This window comes from Morus notabilis, unplaced genomic scaffold (genome assembly GCF_000414095.1).
Source record: "Morus notabilis unplaced genomic scaffold, ASM41409v2 Scaffold179, whole genome shotgun sequence".
NCBI lineage: Eukaryota > Viridiplantae > Streptophyta > Magnoliopsida > Rosales > Moraceae > Morus > Morus notabilis.
The window spans coordinates 893,496-912,436 of record NW_010360916.1 but is presented as its reverse complement, the minus strand read 5'-3'; the positions used below and the strand labels follow the sequence as shown (position 1 = coordinate 912,436).

Here is an 18,941-nt window from a genome sequence, read left to right as displayed (position 1 = left end):
GGCTGAGATTTGTTCCATGTGATCATAATTAATTAAGTTTATTTGGCCTAATTAAATATTCCCAACACATCCAGAAAAAATTATTCTGTTTGCACTATTTGATTATGGCCAATTACTCATATATGGTCAAAGTTTCTATATTGTGAGTCCGAGATTAAGGGTGTCAATGAGTGCGCCAATTACCTTTTATGTAGTAATTTTAATTTGATATATATCAACATGGGAGTTTAAATGGGTCTACTAATTAATAGGAAAACAGATATTAAGTTACAGGTAATAAAAGAGTGGTTCTAATCACACACTCTTTTCTACTCTTTACACTCTCTTCTAAACACACACCCCACATCTATGCCCCGTTTTTATTGATATAAATTTTAAAATATCTCCATTAAATTCAAAATCCAATCTTAATATTTTTTTAATTAGTTGGTTTTTTTCTAATTTTCTTTTTGGTTCTTTCCTATTAAATTCTACACTTAGTAGTGTACCTAATTGAATTATTTTTCTCCAGTTAAAACCTTTTTTCCCAAATTTGTCCCTTCTAAAATATTATTTCATGTGATATTTATTATATCAAAAGTGAGTCTCACAAGAAAATTTTAAATGATCTTTCTCAAATACGTCCCTAAGCATTTTTTTAAGTAACACTCTCCATTACTATTTTCTCTTAAACATTTTTTCTTTATCAAGCGCATAAAGCTTATTAATTATGTCATTCACAAGAGCACGGCTAAGTGTAAAAGTACCTACAACCATTATAGTGCTAAGACTTTATAAGGCACAATATGCATGTGTTTAAAATGTGCTCCAACTAGCTAATAGTATTAGTAGTTGATATTATTAGCATTGATAAATTTTTCACATTTTTAATTTATGCCTTTCCTAAAATATAATCCTGGTTCCGCCACTGATTGGAAGGAGGGTGTGAAAAGTAAAAGGCGATGTGTGAATAACCAACCGTAATTTAATTGGTGCACAACAAGACACTCATATATAGTTTTGTTTAAGAGATTTACAAATTCCCCTAAAAAAAGATTTTTAAAGCCCTAAAATTGTGGATTAACATATATAATATGCTTTAGTTTGTTTCACTTAAAACAGATGAATATGAAGTAGTTTTCAGATATTATCGTAATCTATGTCTCCGAGGTTTTAGCCATTCCCAATATTGTCTATCTTGACTTTTCAAGAATCCACTTTGTAGATTATCATCTTCTAGATTGCGTAATCTCATAGAATTTTTTTTGTTTTTTAACAGCAATGAAATATATTCATTAAAGAGCCGTTAAATGGTTAGGATACAATGTAGCACTAAAGTTAAAGAAATGAGTGTCACTCACATAACTAGACAATACAAATGCTCTCCCATCACAAAAATGGAGAGGACTCCTCCACAAAGTGGCACTAGGACAAGGTTCGGCCACGCAAAAATAACTCAAGATGAGCCACTTCTTAGTCTAATAATAGACACAAATCACACAACTCAATCTTAGAGCGGTGGAGAAACCACCATCTATCTGAGAGACACACCACAGACATAGAATGGTGGATAGACTACCCTTTAAATGAGACAAAAGGTTAGTAGATGGAAAAACTATCATCGTTATTACAATACAAATATAAACAAAAATATAAAACACTAGAACATCTATAAAGATCCCAAAAGATCAATGTAACAAGATTGAGTCTCTCAACGCCGGAAATATGTGAAGACTGGTAAGACAGCTCTGGGAAAAGGCTCCCTCACCTCCGTCTTTCAACTAAACCTAGTTCCCATGGTTTTAGCGGGATCCGATAACGGATGCGTCATAGATCTGTGCTTGAAAAACAATGGCCTCTTCCCCTTACACGACTCCAAACCGGAGACTTCCCACACTTCTAATGGCACGAACTCGACCACGGTGACCTTTGCGACCTTCCTAGTGGTATCATACACATGGGGAAGGTGAACCACAACGCAAAACAAAACCCAAATCCGCCAAGATCCACCTTGCCCATGGAGGAGCACCACCCACCTACAAAACAAGGCAACAAAACTATAACAAAAAAAATATATAAAAAATAAATAAAAAATAAAAAACACACACACACACACACACACCCAGGAGGTTAGAGACGGCAAGAGGTCCCACACCCAAAACACAGTCTTGCCGGTGGCTTTTTGAGGGGAGAAACCCTAACCATGCAAGGGGGAGAGAGAGAAAAAAAGAAAGTGAGCGTGCCGTAAGACCTTGTTCATTTCTACTTGACGTTATTTTTCTCGATTTTTTTGCTACAATATAAGGTAGCTTGCTTACTTAGCGCTTGCACTAAGGATCTAATTAGAGTCAAACTTGGATTTTTTTTAAAAAAAAAAAAAACCTTTCCCTTATTAGCCGGAGTACAAGTGTACTCCTTGATCTTTAGTAAAGGCGGATTAAGCAAAAAAATATTTTTTTTTTCCAAATAGTCTCAACGTCCTCATTAAGAGTCGCTTTGCGAGACGTCAAGTAGTCTCTGACTTGGTCTTCGAACAGTAAGTTTCAGCCCGTTCCCTTAATCTCATTGAATTCAGCTGTCATATATAGCCGGAGTACAAATGTACTCCTTGATCTTTAGTAAAGGCGGATTAAGCAAAAAAACAAATTTTTTTTTTCCAAATTGTCTCAACGTCCTTGTTAAGAGTCGCTTTGCGAGATGTCAACTAGTCTCTGACTTAGTCTTCGACTAGTAAGTTTCAGCCCGTTCCCTTAATCTCATTGAATTCAGTTGTCATATATTTTAAATTGTTAATATTGTGAGATTCTTTTTTTCTTACTATTTCTATTAACAGTTGTTTTCATTTTCTCATTTACATTAATGTATCACCTTCAATTAATCTGATTATTATTTTCTCATTTTCTCACGGGAAAAATGGGTCCAATTAATAATTTAACATATAGGAAAACAAACATCAAAGTTGCAGGTAATTTTGGGCTCATTTAGTTCGTTGATTCGAATTTTTAATTTGAGTTAAGATTGACTTTATGTGAGAGTTTTTTTATTGTAGCAAAAAATTAAATGCGACTGTTTTTTAAAATTTTTTACTGTAACAAAATTTAAATTCTAAATTCAAATCGGTGAAATTAATGGACCTTAAACTCTTTAATAAGACACTCACACATAGTTTTGGCAAGAAGATTTTCAAAGCCCTATCATATAGTGGAGCATGTTTTCATATAAAAAAATCCTGCTATACAGCTTTGCCAAAAAAAAAAGCTCCGCGCCAGCTCCGTATAGACACAAAGCACGGTGGGCCCCACCTGCTATAGGTTTAAGGCATGCGGAGTTAATTTGATGGGGAGCCGAATATCTTTTCTTAAATTTTTAATTCGAGTAAATTTAATTCGAGTTGAGATGTGATTTTATATGAGAATTTTTTTATTATAATAAAAAAATTAGATGTAATTATTTTTGAGAGTTTTTTATTATAGCAAAATTCAAATTTTAAACTCAAATCAGTAAAATGAACGAAGATTCGAATTTTGAATCTCAATTTTATTACAGTTAAATTTTAAAAAAAAATCATATTTAATTTTTTTTATTACAATTAAAAACTCTCATATAAAATCATATTTTAACTCAAATTAAAATTTTAAATCAAGAAGGAGGGTCAAAACATTCCAAACGGTTACAAAGTTATTTATATACTTGGTTTAGCGCATGAAAGAAATATATATTCAAAACCAGTCCTTTGCTATAAGTCGTATATTAAGTGAATATCAGTGGCAACGAATATCAGCCAACTGTACTTGAATGACTAATTACCTTAAAAAGCTCATATATATCTGCTCTGTGTTCATTCCTTTTTATATCTTTCTTTATTTAGAGAAAAAAGGAATTTCTATGTATTCTTATATATATATATATATATATATATATATCAATACCCGATTTCTTCTAGAGGATTCAGGATAGATTATTATCTGACTTGCTTAGTTCGTTGATTCGAGTTTTTAATTTAAGTTGAGATGTGACTTTATATGAGAGCTTTTTACTGTAGTAAAAAAGTTAGACGTGATTATTTCTGAGAGCTTTTTACTGTAGCAAAACTCGAATTCTAAACTCGAATCAGTGAAATGAACGGGGAAATTTTTCTAAATAATGCTTTTAATTAAGAGGAGAACTATATCAATTAGTTTCAACTTTCAAACAAGTCATAGTAGCAATATTGTTCATGACTCGGGTATGTATTCCTATAGGAAAAGAAAATTATGGGCATACCATATATGAGAATGAAATGTATTTGTTTAGTTTGTTCAATTCTACCAAAAAAGTCGGCCCAAGATTGTGAGAAGAAAGAATGTTATGTTGCCTTAATCCTTAAACCCAATACATATCAGTAATCATCGCATTAAATTATCAAGAAAATAAGTTAGAATAAATACATGTTTTTATTGATGCAGTCTTAATCTCCAATAGAAAATCTTGTTGACAACGTGTTCTTGAAGTTATAGCATTCCTCAATCAAATCACTAGATTCTTGAATGAGTGCTTTCTCTATCTCTTGACGAGGAAGAGTGAAAACATATCGTATGATTTGACGTATTGGGATCATAACTAAAAGTTTCTTAATAGATTGTCCCATTAGGCACCCATTAAACCTTATTAGGTCAATATTTGGTATCCATCTATTTATTCCATACCCAATTAAGAAACTTATTGGATTTTCCTAAATTGACCATTTGATTTGTCCAATCAATTTAAATAGCGGTTATATAATTATCAATTAATACGTTATTCATAACAAATAATAGAAAATAAAATTTCCTTAACATGTTACGGTAATTTATTATGATCATATAATTCATAATTCTTATCATGATAAAGATACCAGTTCAACAGCCAGAAGTGGATTAACTGGGATACTGCTTCTTTGGTTGATATAAAAAAATTTCTTAAACTGTAAAAATGGTAACTAATATAACAAGAGTATATCTTTAAAGTAATAACTCTTTGACAGTAAAGTATATGATAGTGATTATCTATATCCCGCCGAATCTAAAGTAATACCTCTTTTTAAATAAGAATTTGTTATCTAATCAAGCAAAACTCTCTTAGGCGCGTTTGAAACTCGTTTTAAAATGATTTTATTTTTTATATAAAAATAAAAATGAAAACGTTTTCAATCATAGACATAAACCATTTTTAAAAATGCGTTTGGTAATTTTATCAAGAGATTATTTTTAAGTATAAAAAAACTCATTAATGTCTCTATCTCATTCTCTCTGCTCGAGAGAGGACAAAACGAAAATAAAAAATGAAAAGCGACTAAAAGTCTTTTTCATTTCTCTCATTTTACACTAAACCAAAAAATCATTTTTATTTCTATTTTTGACTTTATTGTGTCAAACGTAGTTTTAAAAATGTTTTCATTTTTTATTTATTAAAAAACATAAAAAAAATAAAAACAGAATCAATTCTAAACACAACCTTGTGTTTTGATACATTAACTTTTTCTTATTATTGACGGCTTCATGTACATTTGAAGATAAGTTCTAGTATATATATTTATACAATCGTGTTTTGATATATAGAGAGATAAACTCATCATTAATATATATAGACAGATTCATAGAGAGATAAACTCATCATTAATATATAGACAGATTCATCAAATGATAGTACTACTCACAACAATATCTAATCTAAATAAATAAAAAAGCAAAGTCCAAGAGGAAATAATATGTTCAAATCAAATACCTAACTAGGCATATTAATAAAATATGGTTGGTAAGTGCAAAGCACTAATTACATTATTTACCTATATTATGCACTCTTGGCCGTACATTCACTTACGTATACAGATATAGAGCCCGTTTAGTTCGTTGATTCGAGTTTTTAATTCGAATTGAGATGTAATTTATGTGAGAGCTTTTTACTGTAACAAAAATCTGAAAATTTTTTACTGTAACAAAATTTGAATCGGTGAAATGAACAAGGCCATAGTCCTTACTCAGAGTACATACAAAAAATGCAAATTCCCTGAAATTTATAATGAGGTATGTTCCAAATCGTTACCAATCTCCATCCATCTATTTATGAATTGTGTCTTGGTTTCTATTATTGCTTTCTGCCACTGAACTAATTAAAGAAACATGATCAACAAGAAAAATACTATAAAGAACGAAATTATATATATATATATATATATATATATGGCAAACATGTAGGTATTTGTGGAGGAGACGTTTGCCATTTGACTTGGCCAATGAAAGGTCAACCCAAAGTTAGTTGTTGAGCAAATTTGAGGATACTGGTGTAGTGCGAATTGGGTATCAAGTATCAACGTGCAGTATACTCAAAGGGAAAAAGGAAAAGAAATGAACTTTAATACAGTAACTAATTAGAAGTTTTCGCGACTTCATCATGTACAATAAATCATCAAAGATTGGATCTCTAATCAAATAATTTAATTTACAGGGTAATTCTCAATTTAGGACATAAAAGAAATAGATCATTCACGTCAAATTGACCAGAAACAGAATTGAGAGAGATACAACAATAGAAAAAAAATACAAATAAATTAATTTACAGGGTAATTGATCATTCACATCAAAATGACCATAAACAGAATTGAGAGAGATAACAACAAAGAAAGAAAGAAAGAAAAAAAAGCAATTTTTTGAAATCACAACTGAATCAATCATAATCTCATTCATCTCCAAGAGAACACTTTGTACATCTGCAACTCTTCTGTTTTGTTTTTTTTTTTAAGGATTTTTTAATTTGATTTATTGTGAATTTTTAACTTATTGTTATTTTAACAATATACGATGTTAAACTAAAGTAAATGCCTTGCACGTGATGTGATTTTGTTAAAAACTTAATAGAAATGGAAGTAAAGGGCTTAATTGTCAATGTTTTAAATTTGAGGCTCCTTTTGTCAAATTGTAAGAAAATAGATCAAAATATAACCTACTTAAAAGTTTAGGGACTAAAAATACAAATTACTTTTTTTTAGCGAGAGGAGAGAGAGAAAGTGAGTGGAAAAAGGAATTTACGAGCAAAATCGTGGCATGTCATAGGAGAATCAAGATATGTTGTCCTATTTTCTTATCTCGGTGGATGTCTTTCTAATTAAATTTTGACATCTCGTGAATTGTTTGAGCACCTGTTTATTTCACTAGTTTAGTTCAATTCAACTCAATTTAAACAATAACCATAGTTTGAACTGACATTTAGAAGCATGCAGTTTGAATTATATTTCATGTTTTAATTGAGTTAAATGGTCAAACTTAAAGTTTAGCTCCCCCCTCATGTTCAACCGTTCAAACTATTTTTGAACAATATAAAGTGCCCACTCTCTTTGTTTTTCACACCTGCCAAACACAAATTCGAATTTTATTTCATGTTCAAATTAAAACTTTAACTACACATCCAAACGTCAATTGAAACCACACAGTTTGAATTTTTTTGTTCAAATCAAAAAGTTCAAACCAATAAAGATTCAAACAAGCGAACCAAACAGGGACTAAGTATTTTTAGCATTTTGTTCTTATTTATGTGGTTAGATTGTTAAATTTAAATGATATGATAAATAACCGAAATAGAAAAATGAGGATAATAGATATGTACTCAACACAGGAGAGTGCGTAATGTAACACGCCAAAGCACCAAATGCTCGCGCATACTAAAATAATGTAAGGATTCAAGCCAAAAAAATTAAGAAATAATAGTGATAATAGTGTTGGAATTTTGGACGAGCCGCCCGCGACTGCCTGAAAAAACTGATTTTGAGCACGACGCCCGACCCGACCTGCCTGAATTTTTCAGGCCGCCCGCCCGAGAAAGCCCGTAGACAGGCCACGGGCCTAGTTTTGGCTACCCGAGCCAGCCCGAATTGTTAAAAAAAAAATTTTATTATAGTTTTTAATTTTTATAATATTGTATATATATATATATATTTTTATATATAATATACTATTATTTAGTAATTGTATTTGTATATAAATAATTATTAAGTTATTTTGTGTAAAATTATATAAAAACTAAAATTAACATTTAACACACATTATTAACACTTGTATATTAATTTTTAAATTCGTAATTCATGATTGCCTTGTTAAAAATCTTACCAAGAAAAATCTAATTGGGATATAAACTTAGTAAGGAAAAAAGAGTGCAATCATTTTGTGATGAATTACAAATTTTACAAACTTACAAAGTCTAAATATACAATTATAATGTCGAATGTAAATACATATTTACAAATTACAATTTAATTTGAAGCTGAGGGATCGTCTTCAAAATTAAATGTTAATCTATTAAATTTATCAATCCATTCTTGACTTGTCGGCAAATTGTATCCTGTAAACGCTGATCGGTACAATTTCAATCCTTAATGCAGACCAAGGCTTCAACAATGTCCCTTTACAATGCGTTTCGGCGTTCCTCAAGTATTCGTCCGGTCGTACTGAAGGCTTGTTTAGATAAAACAATGGAAATTGAGATCAAAAAAATATCCATTGTCAATCGAGTTAGGATTGGCCGAGTTAATGCTCTTGCCCTCCACCATTGAAGTAAGTCAAATAATTCTCTAGTACCGTCGACTACTAAGCTCTCACTGAGGTACGTCATAAGCTCGTTGAAGCTGCTGCCGCCGCTGCCACCTGTTGATGAAGATCCACTCCTAGCTTATGCGTCTTCTTCTTCTTCAACCCGAAAACATTCAAGAATGAATGCAGGTTTTCATCTTGTTGTTGTGATTCCTGTACTCCAGAGTTTGTGTTTCTAAACCTATTCTCATACTTACTATAGATCGAAAATATTTTTGCCTTTATTGTTGGAAATTGGTCAGAACAATTGATGCCTAAAAATTCACCTAAGTTTTCTAAACCACTTTCTAAACCGTATAATTTTAATCTATGATAAAAAAATAATACCGAAATCATACAATAAAGGCAATTTAGACCAATATTTTTAAACTTTTTTTTTTCCATAGAAGCAATATGAACTCCTAAGATTGGGTCCGCCCTGTATTCACTGAATAAAATACTAATGCTTAAAAGTTCACCTAAAGCTAAAGGTGATATTGGGTAATATGTTCCACTAAGTTTTAAAGTAACTTTATGAAACCTACCTAAAAATTGATATAAAATTTCAGCAATTTACCAATCATATGCTTCTATATGTCACGTTCCTAATTTTACAAAGATATAGTTTGTTATAGCATCCTTATAGGGGATGCATTGTTGAAGCATAAGATAAGTTAAGTTTCATCTTACAGGCATATCTAAGCCTAATGCTTTAGGAGGTAGATTTAATGCTTGTAAGAACCTAAACCAATCTTGTTCTCTTTGGTTACTATCTTGAATCCATGCAATAGTATCTCTAATTCTTTTAATGTGAGTAGCCATTTCTTTTAAACCGTATTTAACTATTAAATTAATTACGTGGCATGCACAATGTTGGTGAAAAATAGTACTATCACCGGATAAACTTAAATCATTTTTGAAGTACTCAATTATTTTAGTATTTGCACTAGCATTATCTAATGTTATAGCCATTACTTTATCTTTACATTTAAAATTATATTATATATTAAATCGGCGCTATGTGATCCTAAAACACATTTAAAACCTAATATTCTCTTATCTAAATCGAATCATTTAAAGTAATATCCGGCTACAGCTAAATAATCTTTATTGGCAACGGCAGACCAAATATCTGTCTTAACGCAACGCAACCGCTCGTCGAGTGTAAAAGGTTTATTAATGCTTTTTTTTTCTTTTTTAAATAATTTTAACAAATCTTTCCTAAGAGTAGTTTTTAAAGTGAACTGTGCATTAGGATTATGTACAACTTTAATATATCGTTGCCAATTAGGATGCTCTACAAAATTAAGTGGTTGATATGATGCAGCTATCATTCGTGCAACTTCCATACGATCTACTTTCGGATCATATTTCTAAGTGGTTAAACCACTAGTTGCGCGATCAAAACATAATTGTGTTTGACGGAGTTTGAAGCCGCCGGACTGGCTAAGCTTTCGAAGACACTTTTCGAAGTGTCTTCTCAAGTGTGTTGTGTTGTGAATAGTATCACCTTATAATTTAGATAAACAATATTTACACTGAGCTATATGTTTAGTGTTACCGTCATTGTCGATCTCCTCAATTGTGTCGAAGTGATCCCAAACTGTCGAGGTGCGCTTGCATTTCCTCTTGGAGGTTGCAACACTTGCAGACGCAGTAGCAGTTGCACTCGCCGCTTCTCCACGCCCACCACCATTGCAATCACGACCTCCAGTACGTCCACCAAGGCTCAGATTAGCAGATTCCTGCGTAATAAATTCATTAGTGAGAAATTGCCCTTCTTCCACGTTGTGTTGTGCATCAACATGAATACTACCATAATCAAAAGAATCCATTATAAAAAATAAGAGCTATTTGAGTGAGAGAGCTTTAGGATATTGTGATAGTTTTTGGAAAAATTATGAGAGAGATTAAGAGAAATTGAGAGAGATTGAGAGAAATTGAGAGGGATTGAGAGAGTTTGGGTGAGAAAAATGTGTGAGGGATGGAGGTATTTATAGGAAAATTTTTGGGTTAAAAATGTGATTTTTCCCCCCAAATTTAGATACAACGACCAGTTTTTCCTCGGCGGGTCGAGTTCGGGCCGAAAAATCGGTCACGGTAAAAAAAGAGACGTTGGAGTCGGGCATCTCGGGCGGCGGGTTGGGTCAGGTGCCAACGGCCAAAAATATAGCCGTTGGTCGGGCAAGTCGCCGGAATGAAAAAATTTCGGTGGACAGTGGTTGACGACGATCTCTTGGCGGTGGGCTCCGGCAATTCATCCATTTTCTTACAGTTTAAGCCCGAAAATGGAACTTGGACGGGCCGGCCCGCCAAGCCCGAAAAATTCAAGCTTTGAGCAGGCAAAATTCCAACACTGAGTGATAATGTAATGACGAAATTGATTGGATCGTCCTAAACTCTAATGTTACAGAAAAGTAACTCTATCATCATTTTCAGTTCTTTGCCTTCTTTTTGTTTTTGTTTTTTTGTTTTTTTTAAGTCTACTATATTCATTTGTTTTCAGTTTTTATTTTTATTTTTATTTTATTTTTTATTTTTCCTTCCTTCGTCAAACTCGCTCGGACGGATATTCCGTTGGAGAAAAAATAAATAAATAAATAAAAGAAAATTATCTCTAATTTTTTCAGAAGTAATGCTTTCGGATCTGAGATGGGTTTCGTAGATTTTATCCGACAATGATCACAACAATCATTTTGCTCTTCTGAAACTCCCATTCTCGTTTCGGCGTCTTCTGTATTATTATTATTATTATTTTCCTTTTTTCTTTTTGGCTTAATCTATCCACCAAATTCCGACACCATGAGGAAGAAGCTCGATACTCGTTTCCCAGCAGTAAGTTCTTCGTCTTCTTCTTTTCGATTATTCTTTTCTTATTTGGCTTTTGTTTATCCGTTTGAATTCTCTTCGGGAAAGGATCTTACTTTTTAGGGATACCCATTAATGCGAATTGAATTTCCTCAATTGTTTTTTTTTTCTTTGTGTAAATACATGTGGTGCGATCTCGATCTGGCTCATTTCTTGTTCTAAATTGTACTAAAATGTTGAAATTTTGGATTGGTGTTTCCCTAACTTGTCGTATTGAAATCCGATGATCTAGGTCATGATTGATTTTAGGTGGGTTTTCAAGGAGATCATGTTCGTTTATGTGTTCTTGTGACTAAAGCTGCAGTTTTTGTATTAGCTGAAAATTATTATCTCTCTATAGGTATTGGCATCTTTTATTTTATTCAATTTATATTTATCCTGATCAGTAAACAATTCATAGCTGGGTTTCTTTGATTTGAGAGTTTTTGGTGCAAAGGAAATATGCTTAATTTGTTTTCTTGAGGAAGTGGTATCAACTGAGTGGAGTTCTACTTGTGGGGTAATTTTATCTTCCAGTTTAGGAATTTGGGATCTGCATTATCTTTTTCAGGCTTTCTAGTTTCTCATAAGTGTTATCTGGATAACTTTTCGAGTATGTTCTGCATGAATTGTGGGTAATTGTCGGCCCTTGTGATCATTGGTAGTTAATGCTTTGTGGGCATTGCCTGTTTAACTAGTTTCCCTCAAAATATTTCTCGTGTTCCATTGATTTTATGACGGGAATTGGGTTGATGCTGTTGTTTGTTTGATCATTTCCTTTCAATTATTTTTCCCTAATTTAGGTTGGACGTGATAGGTCTTCGGTATTCTGAACTTTGAGAGCTGTTATTTGTCATGGATGAATAGAAGATACAGTAACACGTAGGATGTAGCGAACTAATTAAGGGAAAATTTTAATAATATCCTTTGTGTTTTTGCATGGCGATATTGTCCTTTCCAAATTTGGCTCTAGTTTTTGACATTTTCGATTTGTGGAAACATAGGGGTGAACATGAATTAAGGCAAAACACAGGGAGACTTTTCGAATCTTCCCTTTATATTATTGTATTCCAGATTTAGATCGCATGAGCTCCTTTCCATGTTAATTCTATACATTTTAAAGAGATTCACTCAGGACTCATGGCTGATAGTTAGATTGTTCTTTAACTTCATCCTTGAGGTCTGAACATGCTCATTTCCACAATAAATTTGTTTATCTCGATTCTCTTGCTTATTTCCCAAAAATATTTTAGGACATTTTTGGCTGCAACAGCTATTGGTGGTAGCGGACTAGCATAACTTTAAATTGTAGACAAAGCTTCTCAGTTATTTGCTCACTGCAGTTATTGATATTTCCTTCTTAAAATGATGAGGGCACCTAAGTTTCTAATTACAGGTTATTGGTGGTAGTTTATGTTGGTCTTGGAAAGATAGCATATGTTCTTGATGTTAGTAGAGAGTTTATAACATTAATGGAGGAGATGAAGATGCATCAGTAGTCATTTTTGGTGGCCTTGAAAAAGATCATTGTGGATGCCGATGGCAGTATTATCGTAGCGACTAACTAGATGAAAAGATGCTGTTGATGCCAGTGTGGTTAGGAAGGTGGAGGGAAAATCCGGGCCCGTTTGGAAGGTATTACTCAACTTATGATTTGGGTTCATTGGCGGGAACTTTGTGAGAGAGGAAATTTTGGAATTCAAACTCTTTGTGAGATAAAAAGCACTGTAGCAAAATCATGATTTGGGTTTGAGTATAGCTTCCAAACAACCCCTTGGTAATTGATGACAGGAACAATGACGGTGCCAATATGGATGCAATGGTGATTGGTATATGCCGCGATGGTGATTGTTACAAATAATGGAATACGTGGCTGTTATGCTGTCAATATATTGTACTTGGTACGGCAGTTGTAACACGCATTAATAGCGGTTCTGTTTTGGCAATTTTTGGTAGATGGTACTAACTGGTAACTACCAATTTTAGCTGGAATGAGTTGCAGAAAATCTGAGAATATAGGTGTAAAAGCATTTGACTGAGACCTCTAGTCCTTGATATGCTAAAAATCTTTTAGCTTCTCAGTCATTTAAATATCTACTCATTTTAAAATGACCGAGTTAGTTTTTTATACAAAAGGAATCCAGATTTCAGTAGATTCGTTGAAATCTTAAATAAGCAATAGAGATGAATATTGTTCTTAGAGAAATTATGATGGTGTTTTGAAGTCATTGCAATAACTAAGTGGTTGTGCAGCATGGTTTTTCAAGGTTATTTGGGTTAATATCTATTACTATGAGAGATGCAGTGCGCAACTTTGATCACTGAAGCATTATGTTAATATGTTTGATGCCTCAATCATGAAAGAGTGATATCAACATTTTGCATTTATGTTTTCACTTTTATCAATGGTGTCTAAAGAAGTTATCATTTTTGGCAGGCTCGAATTAAAAAGATAATGCAAGCTGATGAGGACGTTGGAAAGATAGCATTGGCGGTTCCTGTTTTAGTCTGTGAGTAATTATACTTTCTGCCAATAGAGTTTAGCTTGCAGAGTTCTCTATACATCCTTTTTTGCTGCTTACATTCTTCTTAGTATTATTGCAGCTAAGGCGTTGGAATTATTTCTGCAAGACCTCTGTGATCGTACATATGAGATAACCCTTCAGAGAGGAGCAAAGACCATGAATTCTCTGCATTTGTAAGTGAAGGATCTTTTTCCATGTGCACTCTAGTTGTCAACCATTTGAAACTAACACAAAGTAACTTTGCCATGAAAAAAAAAAGAGAGAGTAGAAGAAACTTGATTAAGATGTACAGTTCTTAAGGAGAGATTTCAACACACTAGTTAACATGGTTTTTTTTTTCAGCGCTAAAAACAATATGCGTAACATTTTAATTTTAGGATGCAAAATGGAAATTTAAGATTCCGTTTGGGCCAGCATAGTTTCGCAATATTAACTTTTAAAGCAGATACTACTACGTTTCGTTTCCAACCACATTCTCTCAATGCTCTTCACTAGAATGAGTTTGACTGAAGTTAAGAAAGATACAAATTATACAATTAACAGATTGGAGGACAAGAAGTCCCTATTCATTTGAGCCACCTAAAAAGGGGGGTGGGGGGCGGAAAGTCTCCTATTCAAGCAGAAAAGCATACATTTCCAAACCATTTCTCCAACTTAGAAGCCAAATCAAAAACTCAAAACCTAATACGTTTAAAGTTCCAAATTCCTCCAGTGGCTTTGCACTTTGGTAATCATGTCCGAAAACAAATGTACAATTTAGTCTTACCTTTTCTGCTACATCAAGACACTACTAGTGTTTTCATGTGATTACACTTAATAGACGATTTATATGGCTTATGGTTGTTGATCTTATTGTTTTTGTACCAGCTACTGAGTCTGTTACTGCTTTTGTGTGTGTGAATTTTGCTTTTCTTTGATTGCATCTCTTACCTTTAAATGTTTGTGAGTGTGCGCATGTTTTCTTTCATTTTCTCAGTATGTTTGGATGTTACCAATTGTTACTGTGTGTTTATATGTGGCTGGGTGTGATAAGTGATCCTACCAATGCTTTTAAGTGATCCTGTCAATGCTTATTTAAAACAGAAATAGGAGTGATCTCACACGTGTGTCATAAAAAATAAAGTAAAAAGGATGTTATTCCTTTGAGTGTGTTTGTGTGTGTGTGTTCAGATCAAATGGAAAATGTTTCGGTGAATAATTTTCTGTTGGTTGTTGTCCCTATATCTGTCTTTCTGTTTTATATATCAAAATCTAATTCTTTTTTTTTATCTCTTAATTACAGAAAACATTGCGTACAGAGCTATAATGTGTTTGATTTTTTGAGGGACATTGTCAGCAGGGTTCCCGACTATGGTCACGGTCACTCTGATGCTGCTGGTGATGATCGTGGCATTTCAAAGAGAAGGTTTGAATTGTTTTCTTCCGCTTTTGGGTTGTTCTATACTATTATTCTATACAAAACTATTGTCATAAGATAATTGACCACATATGTACATATGAGTCGATAATGTTATGGTTCTTGATATATCATTACTGATGCTGATTGGTATGGGTGTGCAAGTGATAATATTCTGTCGACTTTTATACTTCAAAGAGGGATGCATATGGGTGGATCCTCTTGCTTCAGTTCCTTGTGAGATTGTTTAATACAGAAAATGTTCTGATGTACTCATTCACATTTTGTTATTTCAGGAAGGCTGCAATTGATGAAAACGACAGTGATGAGGAGATGAAGAGGAGCAAGATGGTAAGATTGTTCATGTCTTACTCTTAGAGCAACTGAAATCATTCCACGGTGCCCTTATTTTGTTGGGATAAAATCATTTTGGTACTCTGTTATAGCGAAACATACTCTTGGTACCTTGTGTTTTTTATAATATTAAAATGATACCTCGTATTTTTTAAAAATATCTTCTTGGTACCCTGAAGTTGATTTTTAGGACGTAATGTCCAAACTACCCTTGTTAATTAAATAGAAATCAATATTTCTTAAAAAAATTTAAAACATTAAAATATTTAAAAGAAACAAAAAAAAATAAAAAAGTTCATGATTTTTTTTTCTAGATTTATTAGTTCTTGGTTAATTAAATAGAAGGGTAATAAGGCCATTTTACGTCTCAAAAATCAACTTCAGGCCAGGGTACTAAGAAAATGTTTTTAAAAATATCGAGGTATTATCAAAAACACAAGGTACCAAGTGCATGTTTCTCTATAATACAGGGTACCAAAATGATTTTATCCCTATTTTGTTTTTGGTATTTTCATTAATCGTGTCAAAAATGGGTATCCACTTTAAGATAACAATTTAATTGCAAGTTTGTTGGTGACAGCATGACTAGTTTTCTGTAGCAGTATTTCAAACTATTTTCTTAATATATCAACATTACGAATCAAAACTTGACTGATTGTTTGAAGTGTTATTGAGAGGCAGTGCAGAAATCTCAAACTGTTATCATAGGTTATCATCTGAAGTGCAGTCCTATGGGACTTTAATAGGTGAAGCTGGGTTTTATTTTTGTCGATTTTCTTTCGTTTCAGCAGCATGAGATGGGGCACGGCAGTAGCAGTGGCAGAGGAAGAGGCCGGGGTAGAGGACGAGGGCGTGGACGTGGTGCCCGCACCATAGAAAGAGAGACTTCTCACCTTGAGACTGAATCTGAACCCTCCACTTCTGTTCAGTTTGGTACCAAACAAAATACGAATCCTGCAGTGCCTGTGGAGAATTCTACTGATTTAAGGGACCCGTCCAAGGAAAATATCAGCGCCTCTGTTGACAATGACCCAACATCTCGAAACATTGACTTGAACGCTGATGTAAATGAATCAGCAAATGAAAATGAAAGTGCGAAGCAGGCGGGGGCGGCGGCGGCGGCTGCAGCTGCAGTCCAAGCATCATCAGCTGGAGCGATTTCTGAAACCAAACATGAAGAGTACCCCGGTTGGTCTCTTCCTGAGATGGATCAAATGGCTATCGACCCTATTCAACTTGCTCATCTCAGCACAAGGTTAGACGAGGAAGATGAAGATTACGACGAAGAAGGCTGACCAAGCGTGTAGTTATACATACCTAAAGTAGTAGTAGTAGTAGTAGTTGTTGGGATCAGAATTAATGGGAAGCTTTAAGAAAACGCACCGATAAAATAACATGTGTGCGCAAAGATTGAATTCATTAGATGTGGAAAGTGAGCCCTGTCCCCTTAATGTGATGCTCCTACCAATAGTTATTCTCCCAAACAACCATTTAGTAACGTAGTTTTTTTCCTGACAATTGTAGCGTTATTTGCTTCTTTCCACACTTGAGAAACTCCTTTCAGAAGTGTAGACACAGCATGGTAGCTTCGATTGTGGTGGATGGCCTCTTCTGAAGCTTTACCCTTGTTATTTATGAATCTGTTATGTTGCTTTAGGTTTTCACTCTTCTGAAGCTTACCAAATTCCATCTGCTTACTGGGAATTTGGTTTTTGTTTCTTAGGTTTTCACTCTTCTGAAGCTTACCAAATTCCATCTGCTTACTGGGAATTTGGGAATTTGGTTTTTGTTTTTGTTTTTGTTTCTGTTTTCCATAGCACAACGAGCAAGAAGTTCTGTTTACGCTCCAAGCAGAAAGGAATGTTAAATCCATATATTCCTTTGGAACATCAGATACCTGATTGATTATTCTGACTTTTTTTTTTTTCTTTTTCTTGTGTGTGTGGGTTGATATTGTGTTTCTCAAATATTTGTGATCAAGATGGGTGGCAAAAGTCCAAAACTTTTGCTAAGCGAGAGGCCTTACATCTTGATTTTACATCACTTTTTTGCTGATTTGATTAGGCGCGAGCATCCAATCCAATCACGTTTGGTTCATGAATTAGAATCATGTTATTAGAATTATTTTTGATTTACATGTATTTTTTATGAAAAAAAATACTGTAACGAACCATAATTCAAATCAAGGAACGAATCTAGATACCAATCTTCCCTGTTTCGAACACATCCAAATCCAATTCTAATGCACAGAACCAAATGCAATTAGATTTTTTTAGTTTTTCAATATGGATTTTTGAATACTATATCCTTATCCGTTTTTCAATATTGATTTTTGAATACTCCTTATCCAATATAGATATTGGTCAAAACTAGAAGCATCAAATATCGCGAATCGAATCGATCAGAACCGTTGGTCGATCCAATCCGGTTGTTTATCAATTACATTGGATAGTTATGATAATATTTGCTTCACTTTTGTTCCGTCCCCACACGCTACACTGGCATTATAGTGCTGTTGGTTCCTGTCAACTACACCAAACTAAAAGGCCCGTACTTGCTTTGGCATTCAAGTTATGACAAAGAGCGCCTTTGGTACGGCGGTAACAGATTTACACTTTTTCAAAAATTGAAAAAGGTTGAAGCATTTTTCACTTTAATAATTGAAATTGGTAAAAACCATAACAGTTGCAAAGTAATATATATAAAAATAATAAAAAAAGCCAAATCATGTATTGGAAAGATGAGAGAGAGCCGCAGACCAGCGGGTATTACGAACTCGCCTTATTTTATACAAGTTTTTGAAGCCGCTAACTATATCTAATCGGCTTCATGACCTGTAGAGTTGAAAAAGTACTAAAAACAGCGGTAAGAACATTCTTGATTGCGTACAAGCTCTCCATGTTAAAAGGGGTAGGTCTGAAATCAAGATGAGTCTGGTTCGATCTGGTTCAGATGGAAAGTACCCTCACTGTTCTTATGCACTTCAGCTTTATATTTCTCTTCTTTGGTTCCCCTCTTCACTTTCAAGATCATGTCAAACTTGGCAGAATTATCAATCACCTGCTTTTGCATAATAGTAAACATTTGTAAGTACTAATATTAACAGATTGGAAGCACTTTAAACTTCACAAACCTTAATATTAACTAGAGTTACGTTGTGATTTATACTATTGGAACAGCATATCAGTATAGAAATCACTACAAAGGTCAAATCCCATATCCCAGTTATTTAAAACGAACAGTGAAGAAGGGGGGGGGGGGGGG

The 18,941-nt window shown here is 33.6% G+C and overlaps 2 protein-coding genes across 4 annotated transcripts in view; one reads left to right on the top strand and one right to left on the bottom strand.

Annotated features, from left to right (window-relative positions):
• Positions 1–11,117: 11,117 nt before the first annotated feature.
• LOC21406754 (dr1-associated corepressor) lies at positions 11,118–17,395 on the top strand. Of its 3 annotated transcripts, none has more exons than XM_024165359.1 (6): positions 11,118–11,390; positions 13,840–13,912; positions 14,007–14,100; positions 15,210–15,332; positions 15,620–15,674; positions 16,469–17,395. In XM_024165359.1, the coding sequence occupies exons 1-6, from the start codon at positions 11,358–11,360 to the stop codon at positions 16,970–16,972; spliced, it is 882 nt and encodes a 293-aa protein (XP_024021127.1). In that variant the 5' UTR covers positions 11,118–11,357; the 3' UTR covers positions 16,973–17,395. The 3 variants fall into 3 exon arrangements, with proteins under 3 accessions (XP_024021127.1, XP_024021126.1, XP_010096013.1); XM_024165358.1 differs by having other exon boundaries at positions 16,466–17,395; XM_010097711.2 differs by lacking the exon at positions 11,118–11,390 and adding an exon at positions 12,825–13,037 and having other exon boundaries at positions 16,466–17,395.
• An 890-nt stretch (positions 17,396–18,285) lies between these two features.
• Positions 18,286–18,941, bottom strand: part of LOC21406753 (cysteine proteinase inhibitor 12) — a 2,626-nt gene continuing 1,970 nt past the window's right edge. Inside the window, exon 4 of the mRNA XM_010097710.2 lies at positions 18,286–18,737. Within this exon, the coding sequence (XP_010096012.1) occupies positions 18,600–18,737 (138 nt within the window). The 3' untranslated portion in view covers positions 18,286–18,599. The remainder of the gene's footprint in view (positions 18,738–18,941) is intronic.

What these genes read in the sequence shown, in the direction of transcription:
- LOC21406754 (XM_024165358.1), top strand. Translation starts at nt 11,358, where the DNA reads ATGAGGAAGAAGCTCGATACTCGTTTCCCAGCA. An exon ending in TCGATACTCGTTTCCCAGCA is followed by an intron (nt 11,391 to 13,839) that starts GTAAGTTCTTCG and finishes CATTTTTGGCAG; the next exon opens with GCTCGAATTAAAAAGATAAT. An exon ending in CGTGGCATTTCAAAGAGAAG is followed by an intron (nt 15,333 to 15,619) that starts GTTTGAATTGTT and finishes TTGTTATTTCAG; the next exon opens with GAAGGCTGCAATTGATGAAA.